Here is a 17,451-nt window from a genome sequence, read left to right on the forward strand (position 1 = left end):
TTAAACAAGAGCAAGAGGGGACCCTGCCCTGGCCCTCTTCAGACCAAGCCCTTTCCCATGTGGTGAGGAATTCACAGGCCAAGGCGATGTGCTCACCCCAAGCCCTACCCTCTTCTAGACACCTGTCTGATGCTTGCTACTGTAGAATTTCTGCTCCAAGAGTCCTGCTGTGCTGGCTTCCAGGGCTGGCTGCCATCTGTCCTCTTGAGGACCCATGTCCTCCTGCCTTAAGCAGTGGTTTTGGGAAAGCTGGGTGTGCAGGCTGGGTTGTGTGCCCACTTTGTGGGAGATGCCCTGAACGTGCTGGGTGGAGCTGGAAGTGGGAAAGGAGGAGGGGTGGGTCATGGGCAGGGAGCTGTGGTCTAGGGTTCCAGGGTGGGCTTGCCCCATGCGGCTACTCTGAGGAGCAGAATGCAGAGGAGGTTGAGAATTCTAAATTCAAACCTAACATTTTAGTTTGTCACAAGGACATATTTGCTGGGACAGAGGATAGACCATATTTTAAAATTTTGTTTTATTTTATTTTAATTTTTTTTGAGACACAGTCTCACTCTGTCTCCCAGGCTGGAGTGCAGTGGCGCGATCTCGGCTCACTGTAACTTCCGCCTCCCAGGTTCAAGCAATTCTTTGCCTCAGTCTACTGAGTAGCTGGGATTGCAGGCGCCCACCACCACGCTTGGCTAATTTTTGTATTTTTAGTAGAGACGGGGTTTCACCATCTTGGCCAGGCTGGTCTTGAACTCCTGACCTCGTGATCCACCCTCCTTGGCCTCCCAAAGTGCTGGGATTACAGGCGTGAGCCACCGCGCCCAGCTGACAGACCATTTTTTAGGGTCGTTAGTTTGATGTGCAGCTGTTAAATCTTCAGACTTAAGTTATGGAGAGTGAGCCTCCCTTTCTACTCTTGCCCTGGACCCCACAAGTGTTAGGGGTGAGCCTGGAGAGAGAGATAATTGAGATTGGTGGGGGCTTGGTGATGTGGCCCCAGCAGACTGAGGCTGAGTTGAACAGGGAGTTTTGAACATTGGACCCTTCTAGAGTAGACTTTTCCAGGTCACGTTGTACAGGGCTTACCTTCTCTTAGGTCTGTGCAGCGTGTAGGTGTCATCTGCTTTCCATCTCCTTTCTCCTGAGCCCCAGGAGTGCTGTACTGTACGGTGAGTATGCTTTCCCCCGCATCTTAGATAGCACTGTTATCTTAAACCGCTGTTTTGGGGTGTGACAGGTCATCTTTCCAATGAGGCCTTTCTCTGATGTCAAAGGTCAAATCCTCCTGTTAGCATTCCATCTTGTCTTTCTCATCTCTTCAAGTTAAGAGAGTCCCAGGGACCCTCCCCATTCTTCTGCCACTCCGTGGCTCCCCTCTTCCTGAGGAGCACCCCTCTGCAGGGAGCCCCCTGAGTAAACTGGTAGGGTCATGTCCATTCCAAACTGCACAATTTCACGGGGGAAAATGGAAACCCTGGAGTGTAACTGGGATGTTGAGTAGGGCTGCTTTATTCTAAAAGAGAAAACTCAAGGACGTCATGCTCTCTGTCTTCAAATATCTGAGGGGCTGTCATGCTGAAAAGGGAAGGGATTTATTCAGTGTTGTTGGAGTGTGAAGGAAGAGGTGGATTAAAATTCAGTGTGCAGAGAAGACTTTTGCCAAAGAGTGCTGCTTAGCACTGGCTGGTGCTATCTTTGGAGGGGGTGAGCCCGCTGTCACTGGAGGCGTGCAAGTATCCCTAAAGGATATTTAATAGGGAACTCATGATCTAGAGAGTGGGGGGACACCCTACTGTACAGCATCTAAACCTCTTATCCCCAGTAATCTGTAGCTTTAGGATTGTTTTAAATAGGATGCCAGGAGTTGGGAAAGGAATTAAAGAAATTCACTGAAGTGAGGACCAAGCTATAAAAAAAAAATCTTTATTTCATGTACCAGGATTTTTTTTTTTCAGTTTTCTGCTTTTTAAAATTTTTTTTTCTGTTAACAGTCTGAAAAAAAAAAAGGACTCACAAAGAAAATAAATGGAGGTTAGTTTCTTGAACTGGTCTGAGCTGGACATGAGCAATCATCCACACCCTGGGAAGCAACGCCCTTGCAGTTCCGGTCCTGGCACCTTCCCTCCGGACCCCCTAGCCCCTTCTCAGCCATGACGATGTCACCCCACACCCCAGTGGCTTTCTTCAAGCAGACCCAGAACCCAGGCCTTGCGCCATGGAAAGAAGCATTGATCACCTTCCCAGATGCTCTGCCAGAATTCAGAGAACTGGAGCTAGTTTTTCTCTTCAGACAATGCCCGCTTGGGTGCGGTTTTCTTGGGGCCTCTCCCTTCTCCCTTCGCTCTCATCCTTGATCCCTTTAGGTCTGGAATCTGGTGGGATGGCGGGCAAGATTGGGGTGGGAGAGGGGTAGAGTTCAGTTTCTGCCCAGACTGAGGACAACTTGCTTGTTGTTACCACACCTTGAATTGTCTCCCATTGTTCTGCCCCAGGGCCCACGACCTCCCCCTGTACTTCTGGGCTGGGCTGGCCGATGTTCTGCCCTATGCTGACCTGGGAAAATAACTTTCCTTTCCCAGGCAAAAGACAGGAAAGGCAGGTGAGATGTGCAAGCTCAAAAAGCCTTGCTAGCCATTCTCTAGAACTCCCCAGAGAGCTCAACCACAGGAAATGCCGGTGTCAAGAAAAATGCAAACTGAGGGAGACTCGCAGGCAGAGGCAGGGGGCCTCACCTTGACCTTCAGTCACCTGGGAGTGACTTGCAGGCTGTTCTGAAATTTCCAGCTCAGGAAAGCTGTTGGATTTCTGTCAGTCTGAACTGGCCCTTGTCACTCTGGGGAAGAAAGGGGAGAAACACAGGATGCCCCTGAACTTTAGTCTGTGGTGCAAGTTTAACTTTTGGGGTTGGTCCTTACACTGGGATGGAACTGCTAAAATTTTCCTCTCCATTCCCTCAGCCTTGAGCCCTCCCAGTAAACCTCGGAGGATCCTCTTCTTCACAGACCCCCAAAGACACTGGGGAAGCCCTGGTGGCAGATCTCTTCTCCCAAGGAAGCCTCCTTAACTTTCCATGATCGCAGCAAGGGGACACAAAGTGAAGAAGGGCTTTGGGGACCCCTGCATCTTTCCCCTCTTTGCCTGAACAGCATTATGTTTGCTCACATGTGTGTATTTTTGCTTTGACATTGGATGTGGGGGCAGGGGTTTGGGGAGCACAGTGAGGAGGTATATGGTGTGTGTGTGTGTGTCTGAGAGGCTGACTGATGATGAGCCTGGGGGCTTGGTGGCAGCTGTCCTGGTCATCCCTGGCATATCCTCAGGGCAGGTGGCAGATCTTAAGTCACAGATACATAGAGCAAGATTGGGCCTTTAGTGCTTATCTGGGTCAATCCACATGCTTACACGGGGGGAAAATTAAGGCCCAGAGAGACCACGCAGCAAGGAATTCCGGAATCCAGTCCTGGATTCTAGATGGGTGCCCTTCCCATGCATGCGAGTGGTGTGTGTGTGTGTGTGTGTGTGTATGTGTGCATGTGTGTGTTCATGTGTATGCTGTGCTGGGAGGGCGTGAATGAACACAAAGGCCAGTATGGAGTTGTTGTGGTCCATGGCTTTGGAGGGCATGAGTCAATTTCCTTTGAGCCACGCCCCTGGCTGTGTATGGGATGGAAGGGTTGAGACTGAGTGTGTCCCTGTGAGTGACTGCAGTGCTGGGCTAAGTGGACTGTGTATGTGTGTGTGAACGTGCCTGTGTGCGTGTGGGGTGTGTGGTCTCTTTGTTGGATTCTGTCTTCCCCCATTCACAGCACCTTCCTGGTCTGAGGAAGCCACCTTTCCATCACAGAGACCCCCTGCAGCTCACTGGGACCTTCCCCTACTCCCTCCAACCTTCAAGCCCAGCTCTCACCTCTCACAACGGTTTTGCTTTGTTTTTGTAAATGGATTTGTATATTCATTTTCTGTTTTTTTTTCTTTACAATTTCCCTGCTAAAGTTTAAGTCCCCCACCCCGCCCCATTTTTTGTTTTCACAGTTTAAAGCTGGAAAAGAATTAAAAGAAAAATACTATCTGATTTTCTTGCAAGTAAATCCACTTATTTTATATTTACATTTATTTATAGTCTGTGGTTTTTTTATTAAAAAAAAATTACCACTTGTTTTTCCTTTTTCTTTTGTAAAAAGAAACCTTTTTGCAGTGTCATTGTTGAACCCGCTGGGCCCCAAGGGGGCATCAGTGAGTCCAAGGACCCCCAAAGGGTCAATGAACCCCCTTCCCAGGGGACTGGGGGGCTTATGAGTCAGGGGGTCCACCATCACCCCAGGGTCATCAGGTGGCCCTGAGGTGAGGGGTGAGGAGGGAGAGCTGTTTCATGTCCCCCGGGGGGTGGGCGTCTCCTGACCCCAAGGACAGGAGCTTGGAGACACGACCCCAAGAGGCTCACCCTGAGGATTCCGGGGTTTCCGGCATCTTGATAAGCCACCGGCAGCCTCCCCTCTCCTTCCCTTTCCTCAAGGCCTAGGAAGTCATCACAGTGGGTTAAGGAGCATTAAGGACTGGGAACCTGGGGCCAGGCAAGCCCCAAGTGTACCCCCCTCCAGGCACCCTAACGGAGAGGAGGGACAAAGGCTCGGTCACCTGGAGGCCTGCAATTGCCCCATCAATGCTGGGCGGAGCCAGCTCGAGCCCTGAGCCTTCCTGGCTTTCCTGGGGCACCCACCCAGGGGTTCCAGGGACCTGGCAGTGACTGCAGGCTCACCTGGCCCCAGGGCCCCTGAGTCTGGCCCCCCACTCTCCCAGGGAGGCAGGGCCCGCTGGGGGTTAAAGGGAACAGAAAAGTAACTCTCCCCGCGTTACAAAAAAAAAAAAAAAGTAACATAAACCCTGAAAAATACAAAGGACATCCCCTTTCCTTTCTGTTCTCACTTTTTTTTGCTTTAATGTTATCTTGGTTCCCTTTTATTTTTTCATTTAAATTGATTTTTATTAAATGTTAAAATAATGGTACATGGGAAATCATGCATTTTCTTTTAGATTTATTTTCTATTTTTAATTTTTTATCCCTCTCGCTTTTTTTTAAAGTTTGTTTTTCTTCCCTCGTTTATATTTTCCCACATTTCCTGTTGTTTTGCTTCTTTGTTCCTCTTATATTTTGTTCTTTTTTTTAAAAATTTACTTGTTATGTTTTTCTCTTTTTTTGTGTGTGTGTGTTTTTGTTTTTTGTTTTTCTTTGTTTTTTTTTGTTTTTTGTTTTTGCTTTTGGAAGGTCTCCCAGCGGATGGTCTGGGTCCCCCCGCCCCGCCCCCGGGGACCGCGCCCTCCTCTCGCGGTCTTCTGGCGAGGCCCGCGGTCTTTATACGGGGGTGGTCCGGCGGTTGGCTGTGTTGGAGTGGAGAGAGTCTTTGTTCTCCTTCTGGATACAGTTGTGAACCTGGAGGAAGCTGTTATCCCTGTCGGAGTTGTAGGTGGCGGTGGGCGTGGTGGCGGCCTTCAGGGGGTCCCTGCTGAGCGTGTACATGGAGATCTCCGTGGACGGCAGGGTGTTGAAGCCCTTGATGCCCACGGGGGAGGCGTCCCTGGAGTGTGAGGGCTCCGTGGAGCGCGAGCTGGAGCGGCTGCGGCGCTGGTAGCGGTAGCGGTAGCTGGGGATGCGGGTGATGGCAGAGGCCTGGAGGTAGTCCGTGGCGCGGGCCGTGGCCCGCAGCTGTTTGTGCCGGTCGATAAACATGTGCACCGCCAGCACCCCGACCATCTCGGCGATGATGAAGGACAGGGCCCCGAAGTAGAAGGACCAGCCGTATGAGTAACTATTCTTTTTGGAGTCGCTCTTGGAGGGGTCTCCGGCATTGGCAGATATGTACACTATGATGCCAATGATGTTACTCAGACCTGCGGGGCGCAGGGTGGCGGGGTGGGGGATCAGAGAGAAGGACGTTAGTTTCTCAGGAAGTCGGCCACGGGGCAGCGGTAAAGGACGGGGACAGCTGTGTGGGCCTTCCCGGGTCCCGCGTTTTCATGATCAGGTGGGGCGGTGTAGAGGGACATCCGCAAGCTTCCCCTTAACATTTTATCTTTCCATTCAGAGAGAGCCACAAGGGAAGCGCTAATGGAAACAGACATGGGCAGGGCGGGAGAAGGGAGGCATTTCACAAGGCGCTGAGTAACTAATAATAGATATTGTTCATTGAGCCTTCTCTACCTGCTTTCACTGCTTGCTGCTTCTCAAGCAGGGCACAGATGAGGAAACAAGCACAGAGAGGTTAAGGAACTTGCTTAAGGCTGCACAGGGCTTCAAAGCTGGTGTAGCAGTGGGTGAAGGCGGGCTCCTGGAGCCAGGCTGGCCTGCGTTCAAAGCCTTCGCAAGTTAACCTTGATTTGAGTTTCCAGATCTGTAGAATGGGAGTAAGGTTAAGCCTTACTCTTTAGGGCCACGGAGACGGTTAAATGGGTGAATATGTGTGAGTACTCTTAGATGGTGGTTCCTTTTTTTTTTTTTTTTTAAGATACAGTCTTCCTGTGTCACCCAGGCTGGAGTGCAGTGGTGTGATCATAGCTCACTGCAGTCTCAAACTCCTGGGATCAAGTGATCCTCCCACCTTAGCCTCTCTAGTAGCTGGGATTATGGATGCGTCACCATGCCCAGCTGATTAAAAGAAAAAAATTTTTGTAGAGACGCGGTCTTGAGGCCTCGCTGTGTTGCCCAGGCTGGTCTTGGACTCCTGAGCTCAAGCGATCCTCCTGTCTCAGCCTCCCAAAGTGCTGGGATTGCAGGCGTGAGCCACTGCACCCGGCTTGATGTTGGTCATTCTTATTAAATGGCTCAGGCTACACCCAGGTTCTTTTTCTGGCATCTGAAGTGAGTGTGACTCATCTGTCATGTAACTGGGCTCAGACATCTGGATGTGGGTGCCTGCCTGCTCCCACCTGAGTAGAACAGTGAGGGGAGAGTTCACCCTCAGTTTCCAAGGTGAAGCTGAGTATCCCATAGGGGTTGGAACAGCAAGGCACTTGGGTGCCCTCTCTCCAGCCTCCTCATGGATTTACTTGCACCGGGAGGGGAAAGGGTAAGTAGCAATTGGCCAAGTACCCTGAGAGGAAGTGGGGATTTGGACCTTTTTTGAAGTGGTGGGAAGAAGATGGGTATGGGGATGCTCCTGGAGGATTTGGTACAGGCTCAGGCATTGCTACAGGACAGGAGCCCCCACCACCACCTTCCTCCCCTGCAACACGACCTAGTGGAAGTCCTGGAGATTCCTCTCCTCTCTCCCCATCTCTCTCTGCCAGGCCCTCGTGGCCCCTGAGCACCCAGACCCCAGCCTTCTTCCCAGTGGCAGGACTGGATCAGTGGCTATTACCTGCAGACACGAAGAATATGCCGGCACTCAGGATGATGTTATGTCGAGTTTTGTAGAACTCGCTGGCTGCGATGCAGAGGCCACCCATGAAAAGCAGAATCACACTCAGGATCGGGAAAATGCTCGAGGCCCTCACGGCCCCTGTGGAACACAGAGGGTCAGGAGAAAGAGAACGGCATGGCTGTGAGACTCAGGCACACAGAGGCAGGTGGGAGAGCAGCCCCCAGGCTCTGGGGGTTTATGGACACAGCCTTAGAGGAGAGGTTGCTTTGCAATCCTAGGGAGGGAGAGATAGTGAGCAGGCCACTGCCCAGCTCACAGCCCTGCGGGAGCTCCCCACTGCCTCCAGGGCCAAACTCCAGCACACCGTCAGGCACACAGGGCCCTGTGTGACTTGGCCTCTGCCCACTTCTAGCTCCCACGGCTCCCAGTCCTCATGTTCCCTCTTGTCCCACCACATCAAACTTCCCACGACATGTCATTTCATGCTGCTGACTTTTGAAATACAGAGCTTCCTACTGAAATGTCTTTCCTATTCTTCACTCAGCAAACTCTTCTTCATCCCTCAAAACCCAGCTCGAGGTCCCCTCTTCTGTAAAGCCTTCTCTGACTTCCTTAGGCAAAGTTATGAGCTCCCTCGTCTGCGCTTTGGGGCCCTTGGGCACGTTGAGAGGCAGTGTGGTATAGTGGTCAGGTGGAACCACATTGGTTGGATTTGAGTCTGGCTGCAGCATTTATTAGCTGTGCAATAAAAAAAGTATCTCACCTCTGTGTGCCTCAGTTTCCTCATCTGTAAAGCAGGGATGGTAATAATGCCAAGCTCCTAAGATTGTCGTGAGGATTAAATGAGTTGATTCAGGCAATGCACTTAGATAAGTTTCTGGTGTCTATAATAAACGTTCAATGCATGATATTATAATAAATATTTGTGTATACATATGCTTCCACCATGAACCACGGGTCATGAGACAAGGACTGTGGCTTTACAAAGAAAAAGTTTCTTGTCTTTATCCTCTCTGTCCAACGACACAGTAGGCTGCCGATAGAAGCTCATTAAGTGAATAAATGTGGGGTCGTGGTCCAGAAGGAAGGAACAGGCACGTTGCAAAGAAAACAAAGTAAGAAGAGAAACCCTTCCAGATAAGGACTGACAAACAGGACCAGAGAAGAAAAGAATATGGTAATGAAAAGGGAGAAACAGAAGGTGAGGGCCAGGGCTCCTACAGTTGGGGGTGGATGGGGGAAAAGGGGGGCAGGTGGCTAAGGGCAGAGGTCGGGGCTACATGTGTTTGGGGGGAGCAGCACCTGAATGAGGACCCAGAGGTGTTGGGGAGCTCTTCACAAAGTGTCCTTGCGAAGTAAAACATTTTTTTCCTATCCAAATTCGAACAGGCAGTGAGTGACCTCAGGACCCAGCTCCGTGTCCTGGGAGCCATGGGCCAGGCAGGAGGCAAAGCCGGCTTGAGGCAGGGGTGAGGGAAAATATGTCTTCTTTATTATTAAGTCTTCCCCTGTCACCCAGGCTGGAGTGCAGTGGTGTGATCTCGGCTCACTGCAACCTCTGCCTCCTGGGTTCAAGTGATTCTCCTGCCTCATCCTCCCAAGTAGCTGGGATTACAGGCGTGTACCACCATACCCGGCTAATTTTTGTACTTTTAGTAGAGACGGGGTTTCACTATGTTGGCCAGGCTGGTCTCGAATTCCTGACCTCGTGATCTGCCCACCTTGGCCTCCCAAAGTGCTGGGATTACAGGCATGAGCCACCGTGCCCGGCCAAAGATGTCTTCTTTAAATGTTGCTTAAGTGGTTTCTAAGGAAGTTGAGACCTGATAATTACAGGGCCCTTTGGCCAAGCCCAGGGATTGGTCAGGGAGGTTGGTTTTGGAGGGGAAGGTGCCAGGAGTGGAGCTTCCTCTTATCCCCATCCCCGTCCCCACCCCTTTGTGTGGCAGTGTGTTGAAGAAGGATCTGTGAGAAGAGAATTTCTCTATATAGAACTGTAGGGATTTTTCTTTTTCTTTTTTAAAATTTATTTTTATTTTTATTTTTTCAGATGGAGTCTTGCTCTGTTGCCCAGGCTGGAGTGTAGTGGTGTGATCTCGGCTCACTGCAGCCTCCACCTCCCGGGTTCAAGCGATTCTCCTGCCTCAGCCTCCCAAGTAGCTGGGACTACAGGTGTGCACCATCACACCTGGCTAGTTTTTGTATATTTAGTAGACAGGGGGTTTCGCTATGTTGGCCAGGCTGGTCTTGAATTCCTGACCTCAAGTGATCTGCCCACCTTAGCCTCCCAAAGTGCCAGGATTACAGGCATTAAAAGGGGATTTTAGGCAGTTTGCTGAGATATGTGTGATGTAAAAACCCTTCTTCTGTCCCCACCATGGATCTGCAGCATCGTCTACACTGCTCACAAATGAGTGAGTGGGTTATTTGGGGGGGACTTGAAGAAGGGCAGAGCTCTTGGGGAAAAACCGAGCTGCATATAGGGAAGCAGGGGTGGGAGGATGGGGGCTTGGGGTGGCTGGGCTACTGTGCAGCCTCAGCACCCTCCTTCTCTTGGGTGGGATGGGGCTGCTCCCTCCACAGACCCCAGGGAGGTGTTCTCTCCTTGCAAATCATTGCTAAGACAACACGCTGTATCCCTAACCTGATCCCCCAGACCAAACACACCCACATCCACACCCACGCGTGACAGACATGCATGACTAAAAAGTCACCTTAACTCTCATCTTTATAAGCACATGAGGATGGTGAGAGCTTATTGAAAACCCAAGAGAAGAGAGAGAATATTTGTTAAGCACCCATTCAGTGTTGGGTCTTGAGCAGGTACCTAACATATATGATATAATTTCATCCTCAAAACAGCCCGGCAGGGTGTGTTTTTTTGCCCCAATTTACAGACAAGAAAACTGAGGTTCAGAGAGAGAAACTCCCCTGCCACCCAGCTAGTGAACCAGGATTCATATCCAGACCAGCTCAACTTTGGGAGCACCCTTTAGTCTCCGTATGTGGCTTCCAAGGAGCCCAGGAAGGGTGGGTGCCACAGGGCCTGGAGAACTGGGTTTGGGTACCAGCTGTGCCACTCACTTGCTGTGTGGCTAAGGCAGGTGGCTCACCTCCTCTGTTTTTCCTCTGTGTAACATGGGGTATGGACCGTTAGATGGTCTCTTTTTGTTTGTTTGTTTTAGAGACAGAGTCCTGCTCTATACCCCAGGCTGGAGTGCAGTGGCACGATTTTGGCTCAGTGCAACCTCCGTCTTCCAGGTTCAAGCAATTCTCCTGCCTCAGCCTCCCAAGTAGCTGGGATTATAGGCGCTGGCCACCATGCCTGGCTAATTTTTGTATTTTTAGTAGAGATGAGTTTTCGCCATGTTGGCCAGGCTGGTCTCAAACTCCTGACCTCAGGTGATCCACCCGGCCTCCCAAAGTGCTGGGATTACAGGCCTGAGCCACCGTGCCCGGCCGTTAGATAGTTTCTAATAGCTCTGCCCTTTCCATGTGGACATGGTCCTGGCCAGCCACAAAGGGGAATGACAGAAGAAAGAAGGAAAGAAAGAAAGAGGTTGGTGTGGCTTCCGAGGCGCAGCAGCAGCAGCTCAGAGGAACAGGCAGAAGAAAGGCTCTGGCCTTCCCCCTCCAAGAAAGTGGGCTCTTACTACCCACAGGATGCCTGCAGGTGGCCGACCCAATTGTGCCCTCACAGCAAATGGACTCACAGCAGCCCAGGGCTTGATTTTTCCAGTTGAGCCCCATCTGCTGTGGGAACCCGGATGCCCCAGCTCAGCCTTCCTGCCAGCAGGGGGAGGGAGCCTCGGCTGCGGAGGGAGCTGGGATGCATGCGTGTGTGCAGCCAGAGGCCAGGCATGTGTGGACAAGATGGAGGGCGGCAGGAGAGGAGGGAGGGGTCGGCTGGGTTGCAGCCAGCAAAGAGCAATGAGGAGGAATCAGAACGGCTTCAGAAGCCACCAAGGCAGCGTATGACATGCTCTAAATAATGACTACCAGCGGGGAATACAAACAGAAGCCTCTTCGGCACAGCAGAGCCAGCCCCAAGCTCTGGCCTTTCTTGGAAGAGGCCCCTTTGCCCAGAAAGAAGGCAACAGGCCGGGCGCGGTGGCTCACGCCTGTAATCCCAGCACTTTGGGAGGCCGAGGTGGATGGACCACCTGAGGTCAGGAGTTCGAGACCAGCCTGGCTAACGTGGTGAAACCCTGTCTCTACTGAAAAAAATACAAAAATTAGCCAGGCATGGTGGTGCGTGCCAGTAGTCTCAGCTACTGGGGGGGCTGAGGCAGGAGGATCGCTTCAACTTGGGAGGCGGAGGTTGCAGTGAGCTGAGATCACCCCACTGCACCCCAGCCTGGGCAACAGAGCAAGACCCCATCTCAAAAAAAAAAAAAAAAAAGCAACAGTGGGCATCCAGCAAATAGCACCATGCTTAGGCCACTAGCCTTGGCAGGGCCCAGATCCAGGTGGGAAGGAAGCTGGTTTAGGAGCAAGCGGGGACTCCTACATTGGAGAAGTTTCTTGAAGGAGGTATTTCTGGCTGGGTAGTGTCACAAACGGAATGGGGATTTTGGAGTTAGTCACACTTGACTTTGAATCCTGGCTTTGTCACTTATCAACAGTGTGACCCTTGGGCAAGGGTCATTACTGCTCTGAGCCTCAGTTTCCCCATCCTGTGAAATGGGAATAGTAAAAATAATCTTTAGCTTATAGGAATATTGTAAGGCCTTGCTGCTGCAAGTGTGGCCTGAGGCCCAGCAGCATTGGCATCTGGTTAGAAAGGCAGCCCTGCCAGGCATGGTGGCTCATGCCTGTAATCCCAGCACTTTGGGACGCCGAGGTGAGCGGATCACCTGAGGTCAGGAGTTCGAGACCAACCTGGCCAGCATGGCGAAAACTTGCTGCTAATAAAAATACAAAAATTAGCTGGGCGTGATGGTAAGCGCCTGTAATCTCAGCTACTTGGGAGGCTGAGGCAGGAGAACCGCTTGAACCTGGGAGGCGGAGGTTGCAGTAACTGAGATTGCGCCACTACACTCTAGCCTGGCTGACAGAGCGAGGTTCCATCTCAGAAAAGAAGAAAAAAGAAATGCCGCCCCTCAGCTCTTTCCCCCAACTGAGTCATAATCTGCATTTTAATGAGATCCCCAGAGCAAGATTTGCATGCATATGAAAGTTTGTGAAGTGCTGTTATAAGAATTAAATTGGGGCTGGGCTCGGTGGCTCACACCTGTAATCCCAGCACTTTGGGAGGCTGAGGCAGGTGGATCACTTGAGGTCAGGAGTTCAAGACCAGCCTAGCCAATATGATGAAACCTCGTCGCTACTAAAAATAAAAAAATTAGCTGGGCATGGTGGTGCATGCCTGTAGCCCCAGCTACTCGGGGGGGCTGAAGCAGGAGAATCGCTTGAACACGGGAGGCAGAGGTTGCAGTGAGCCAAGATCTCACCACTGCACTCCAGCCTGGGAGTCACAGCAAGATTCTGTCTCAAAAAAAAAAAAAAAAAAAAAAAAAGAGAATTAAATTGGGTCCTACCTTTTACTGTGTCCCACACTAGAAGGTGCACAGTAAAAGGTAGCAATTTTTATTTCTGAGGTCCCCCTTCCCAAAACATCAGTCCAGACATAACTTCCCTATAAATTGTCCTGACTTCCTACAAAGCCAAGCGTGGTCTTGTTGCCAAAATCTATCACAAGAGTCAGGAAATATCTGATTTATTTAATGAACAAACATTTACTGGTCTCCTATGAGTAAGCATATGGCACTTCACATTACCTGCCAACATTTATGGACCCCGTCCCCTGTACCAGGCCTTGTTCTAAGAGCGGTGTAAACCTCATACCAGCCACATGAAGCCATGGGCTTTGGCTTTAAGAAGATTACACATGCCTAAATCTGACATTGGCAAACTTGTTCTGCGAAGGGAAAGACGGCAAATATTTTCGTCTTTGCTGGCCATATGGTCTCAGTTGCAATTTCTTAACTTTGCAGTTGTAGCACATAAACAGCCATAAACAATATGTAAACAAATGAACGTGGTTGTCTTCCAATAAAACTTTATTTACAAAATCACTTTGGGAGGCCGAGGGGGCTGGATCACTTGAGGTCAGGAGTTCGAGACCAGCATGGCCAACATAGCGAAACCCCATCTCTACTAAAAATACAAAAATTAGCCCGGCGTGGTGGCGCATGCCTGTAGTCCCAGCTACTCGGGAGCCGGAGGCAGGAGAATCGCTTGAACCCAGGAGGCAGAAGTTGCAGTGAGCTGAGATCAAGCCACTGCACTCCAGCCTGGGCAGTGGGTGACAGAGTGAGTGAGACTCCATCTAAAAAAAAAAAAAAAAAAAAAGAAAATCAGGTGGTGGGCTGGATGGGCTAGATTTGGCCTGCTAGTCATACTTGGCCAGCTGTGGCCAAGAGTATACTCTGTATTGGGGAAAAGGTCATATGGTCCGGAGCAGGCAGATTCTTTGCTCTAGGCTAGCTGTGAATCCAGTGAGCAAATATGGACTGAGTGCCCACCACTGTGCCAGGCCTGGGCTTGGCATGAGAGACATGAGGGGTGCAAAACAGGCCTGGTTCATGTCTTTCTAGAGCTTATACTCTCATGAAGGACAGGTACGCCATCAGATAATCACACAGTCTGGATAACATGCTATGAAAGAAAAGTACCTATATGGCACCATGAGGGTATGTGACAGGCTAATGTCACATGTAGACAACTAATGTCCATAGACAGCTTAGAGTATGCCAAGGACTGTTTTGAGCACTGCACATACACAAACTTGTTAGTTCTCATTACAACTCTATGAAGTAAGTACTTTATATTATTTTTATTTTTAAAATTTATTTTAGTTCTACTTGTTACATTATCTTAAGCAGCATATAATAGTACGGCTTCTGAAATGTGATAGACCTGGATTCAAATAGAATGCTTTTATTTTTTAATTTTTAATTATTATTATTTTTTTTTTGAGACAGAGTCTCGCTCTGTCACCCAGGCTGGAGGACAGTGGCGTGATCTCGGCTCACTGTAACCTCTGCCTCCTGGGTTTGAGTGATTCTTGTGTCTCAGCCTCCCAAGAAGCTGAGATTACAGGCCATGTGCCATCACACCTGTCTAATTTTTGTATTTTTAGTAGAGACGGGGTTTCACCATGTTGGCCAGCCTGGTCTCGAACTTCTGGCCTCAAATCATATGCCTGCGTCAGCCTCCCAAAGTGCCGGGAGTACAGGTGTGAGCCACCACACATGGCCTGAATAAGTACTTTAATTATCCCCACTATACAGAGACCAAACTGAAGCAAGGAGAGGTTAAGCCATTTGTTCAAGATTTGTGAATCCAGGCAGTCTGACTCTAGGGTCTGTGCGTCTAACCACTGCATTCCCTTCTTTTCAGGCTCTACACTTTGCTGCCCTTCAAAGCATCCTCTGAGCTTATGTGGGGATCAGGACGGGTCTCCCTGAGGAAGTGGTGGTAGAGCTGACCTTGGGCGAATAAGGAGCAGCTAATTAGGCACAATGAAGGCAGGGCTGTGGGAGAGAAAGCAGCAGGAGCCGGAGGTGGAGGAGGCATGGCTCGTTCAGAGACCTGGAAGGAGGCTGGATCACGAGGAGACAGTGGAGGAGTGTGGGGAGCACAGAAGGGAGGAGCCAGCGGAGGAGTGTGGGGAGCACCTAAGGAGAGGAGGCAGGTGGGTCTGGGCCACGTGGGGCCTCATGGGTTGAGCTAAAGAGCTTAGCTTTATCCCGAGAGCAATGGGAAACTTTAAAGGACTTAGAACAGGCAGGGCTGTCATGATCTGATTTGCATCTTAAGAAGCAAACGGATTACGAAGGGGTCAAGGGTGGCTCCAGGGAAGCAGTGAGAAGGCTACTGCAGCTGACCAGAGAGGAGTGATGCCGGTGCTTGGGCCAGGGTAGGTACAAAGGGCATGGACAGAGGCAGATGTGTTTGAGAGATGTTTAGGAGGTGAATTGAAGCTTGATGGATGGATATGGGTAGTGAAGAGGGTGGTGTTGAGGATAACTTCTAGGTTTCAGACTTGCCAGCTGGGTGGAAAAAACCACTTAGGGGGACTGGGAGAGGACCCAGCCTAGCAGTGAGTAGAGAGTAGGGGAGGAGGCTGGGCACGGTGGCTCACGCCTGTAATCCCAGCACTTTGGAAGGCCGAGGCCGGCGGATCACCTGAGGTCAGGAGTTCGAAACCAGCCTGGCCAACATGGTGAAACCCCATCTCTACTAAAAAAATACAAAATTAGCCAGGGGTGTTGGCGCATCCCTGTAAACCCAGCTATTTGGGAGGCTGAGGCAGGAGAATCGCTTGAACCTGGGAGGTGGAGGTTGCCGTGCACCGAAATTCCGCCATTGCACTCCAACCTGGGCGACAAGAGCGGAACTCTGTCTCAACAAAACAAAACAAACAAACAAGAAAAGAGAGTAGAGGAGGAAGATCAAAAGGTTTGGTTTTGGACATGCTGAGTTTGAGATGCCTTGGGGATGTGCACGTAGAGTGTAGGTGGGGCAGTTGGGTATGCAGATGTGGAGCACAGGGGTGCCGTCTGGGTTGAAGCTATCTCACAGACACACAGAAGAGCTTGCCCATGGATGAGGAGAGGCTTAGGCCTGAGGCTTGGGGAGCCCCAATGGTTAGTGACCATCTCAAGAAGACCTTGGGCAAATAATAGTGTTCCTTGGCCCCTATTTCCTTTTCTGTAAAATGGAGATGAAAATCCTAACTCTGTCTACCTTACCGGGTTACAGGGATTAAGCAGGAAGAGGAATGTGGATGCTTTAGAAAATGCAGGATGTCAGTGAACTATGAGCAATTTATTATTTTCTATGAGGGTGACAGAAATAAAGAGTATCCTAAGTGCCCAGGAGGCAAGCGACATCTTGCCTTCTGGAATGGGTGACCTGAGCTATCCGTTCTTTGCAAATCTGCTTTTTGGCCAAACTCCCTGGACAAACCATCTTGTGATCTTGTGCCTTGGTGGGCCCCAGCCTCTGTGGCCATCATGCTGTGACGTGGTGCTTCATGGTGGGCATAGCCGGAGGCCGGGCCAGACAGGGCACGCAGGGCCCCGAGGTTTTCTCATTGTGTCTGGCAGCGGAGGAGGGTGGGCTGGTGGTCAGTGGGGGTGGGGATGTGACGATGAGGGGAGGTCAGGAGACCTGGGCCTGCTGTGCACTCTTTGCCTGGCTCTCCACGGGACCCGAGCATGTGCTATTCCTTCTTTGGCTTCAGATCTGCACTCTGATGAGGTTGGAGTAGATGATCTTTAAGGCCCTGTCCCTCAATGATGGTCTCCTGCCCATCAAGACCTCTCCCCAGGGCCCACACAGCCAGGCCATGCTGCTGCCTTACCTGTTCCCTGTGCGAGTAATGACATTGAATCAACATAGTCACTGTAATCAGGTATGTAGCAGGCAGGTTCCTTATTTTCTGTGCCTAGTGTTATGCTCTTATCCCATCTGGGATTTGACTCATCATTAGGATGAATTAGGATCATTAGGATCAATCCACATTAGGGGATAAATTCTACAGTCACAGACCTGCACAGACCTGCTGGATTGCAAGGAGATTTCTAGTCTCTTGGGCACCTCTTCCCATCTTCTGCTTCCACGCTGTGCTGGCTGGTGTAGCCAATGGCCGTGAGAAGGGATACGTTTCAAAAAATGCCTGTGTGATGCATGTTTATAGCAGTACAATTTGCAATTGCAAAAATGTGGAACCAACCCAAATACCTATCCATTAATGAGTGGTTTAAGACTGTGGTATACACACGATGGAATACTACTCAGCAATAAAAAGGAATGAACTGATGGCATTTGCAGCAACCTGGGTGAGATTGGAGACTATTATTCTAAGGGAAGTAACTCAGGAATAGAAAACCAAACATTGTATGTTCTCACTCATAAGTGGGAGCTAACCTACGAGGATGCAAAGGCATAAGAATGATAGAATGGACTCTGGGGATTCAGGGGGAAAGGGTGGGGAAAGGGTGAGGTATAAAAGGCTACAAATTGTGTTCAGTGTATGTTGTTTGGATGATGGGTGCACCACAATCTCACAAATCACCACTAAAGAACTAACTCATGT

The 17,451-nt window shown here is 50.3% G+C and overlaps 1 protein-coding gene across 1 annotated transcript in view; it reads right to left on the reverse strand.

The window, feature by feature from the left end:
- Nucleotides 1-1,883: 1,883 nt before the first annotated feature.
- Nucleotides 1,884-17,451, reverse strand: part of CACNG2 (calcium voltage-gated channel auxiliary subunit gamma 2) — a 143,625-nt gene continuing 128,057 nt past the window's right edge. The window contains exons 3-4 of the mRNA XM_002831070.5: nucleotides 7,341-7,481; nucleotides 1,884-5,874 (exon numbers count right to left, since the gene is read on the reverse strand). Coding sequence (XP_002831116.2) covers nucleotides 5,339-5,874; nucleotides 7,341-7,481 — 677 coding nt within the window. The 3' untranslated portion in view covers nucleotides 1,884-5,338. The remainder of the gene's footprint in view (nucleotides 5,875-7,340; nucleotides 7,482-17,451) is intronic.

The sequence above is a fragment of the Pongo abelii genome, chromosome 23 (genome assembly GCF_028885655.2).
Source record: "Pongo abelii isolate AG06213 chromosome 23, NHGRI_mPonAbe1-v2.0_pri, whole genome shotgun sequence".
In the NCBI taxonomy this organism is placed as follows: domain Eukaryota; kingdom Metazoa; phylum Chordata; class Mammalia; order Primates; family Hominidae; genus Pongo; species Pongo abelii.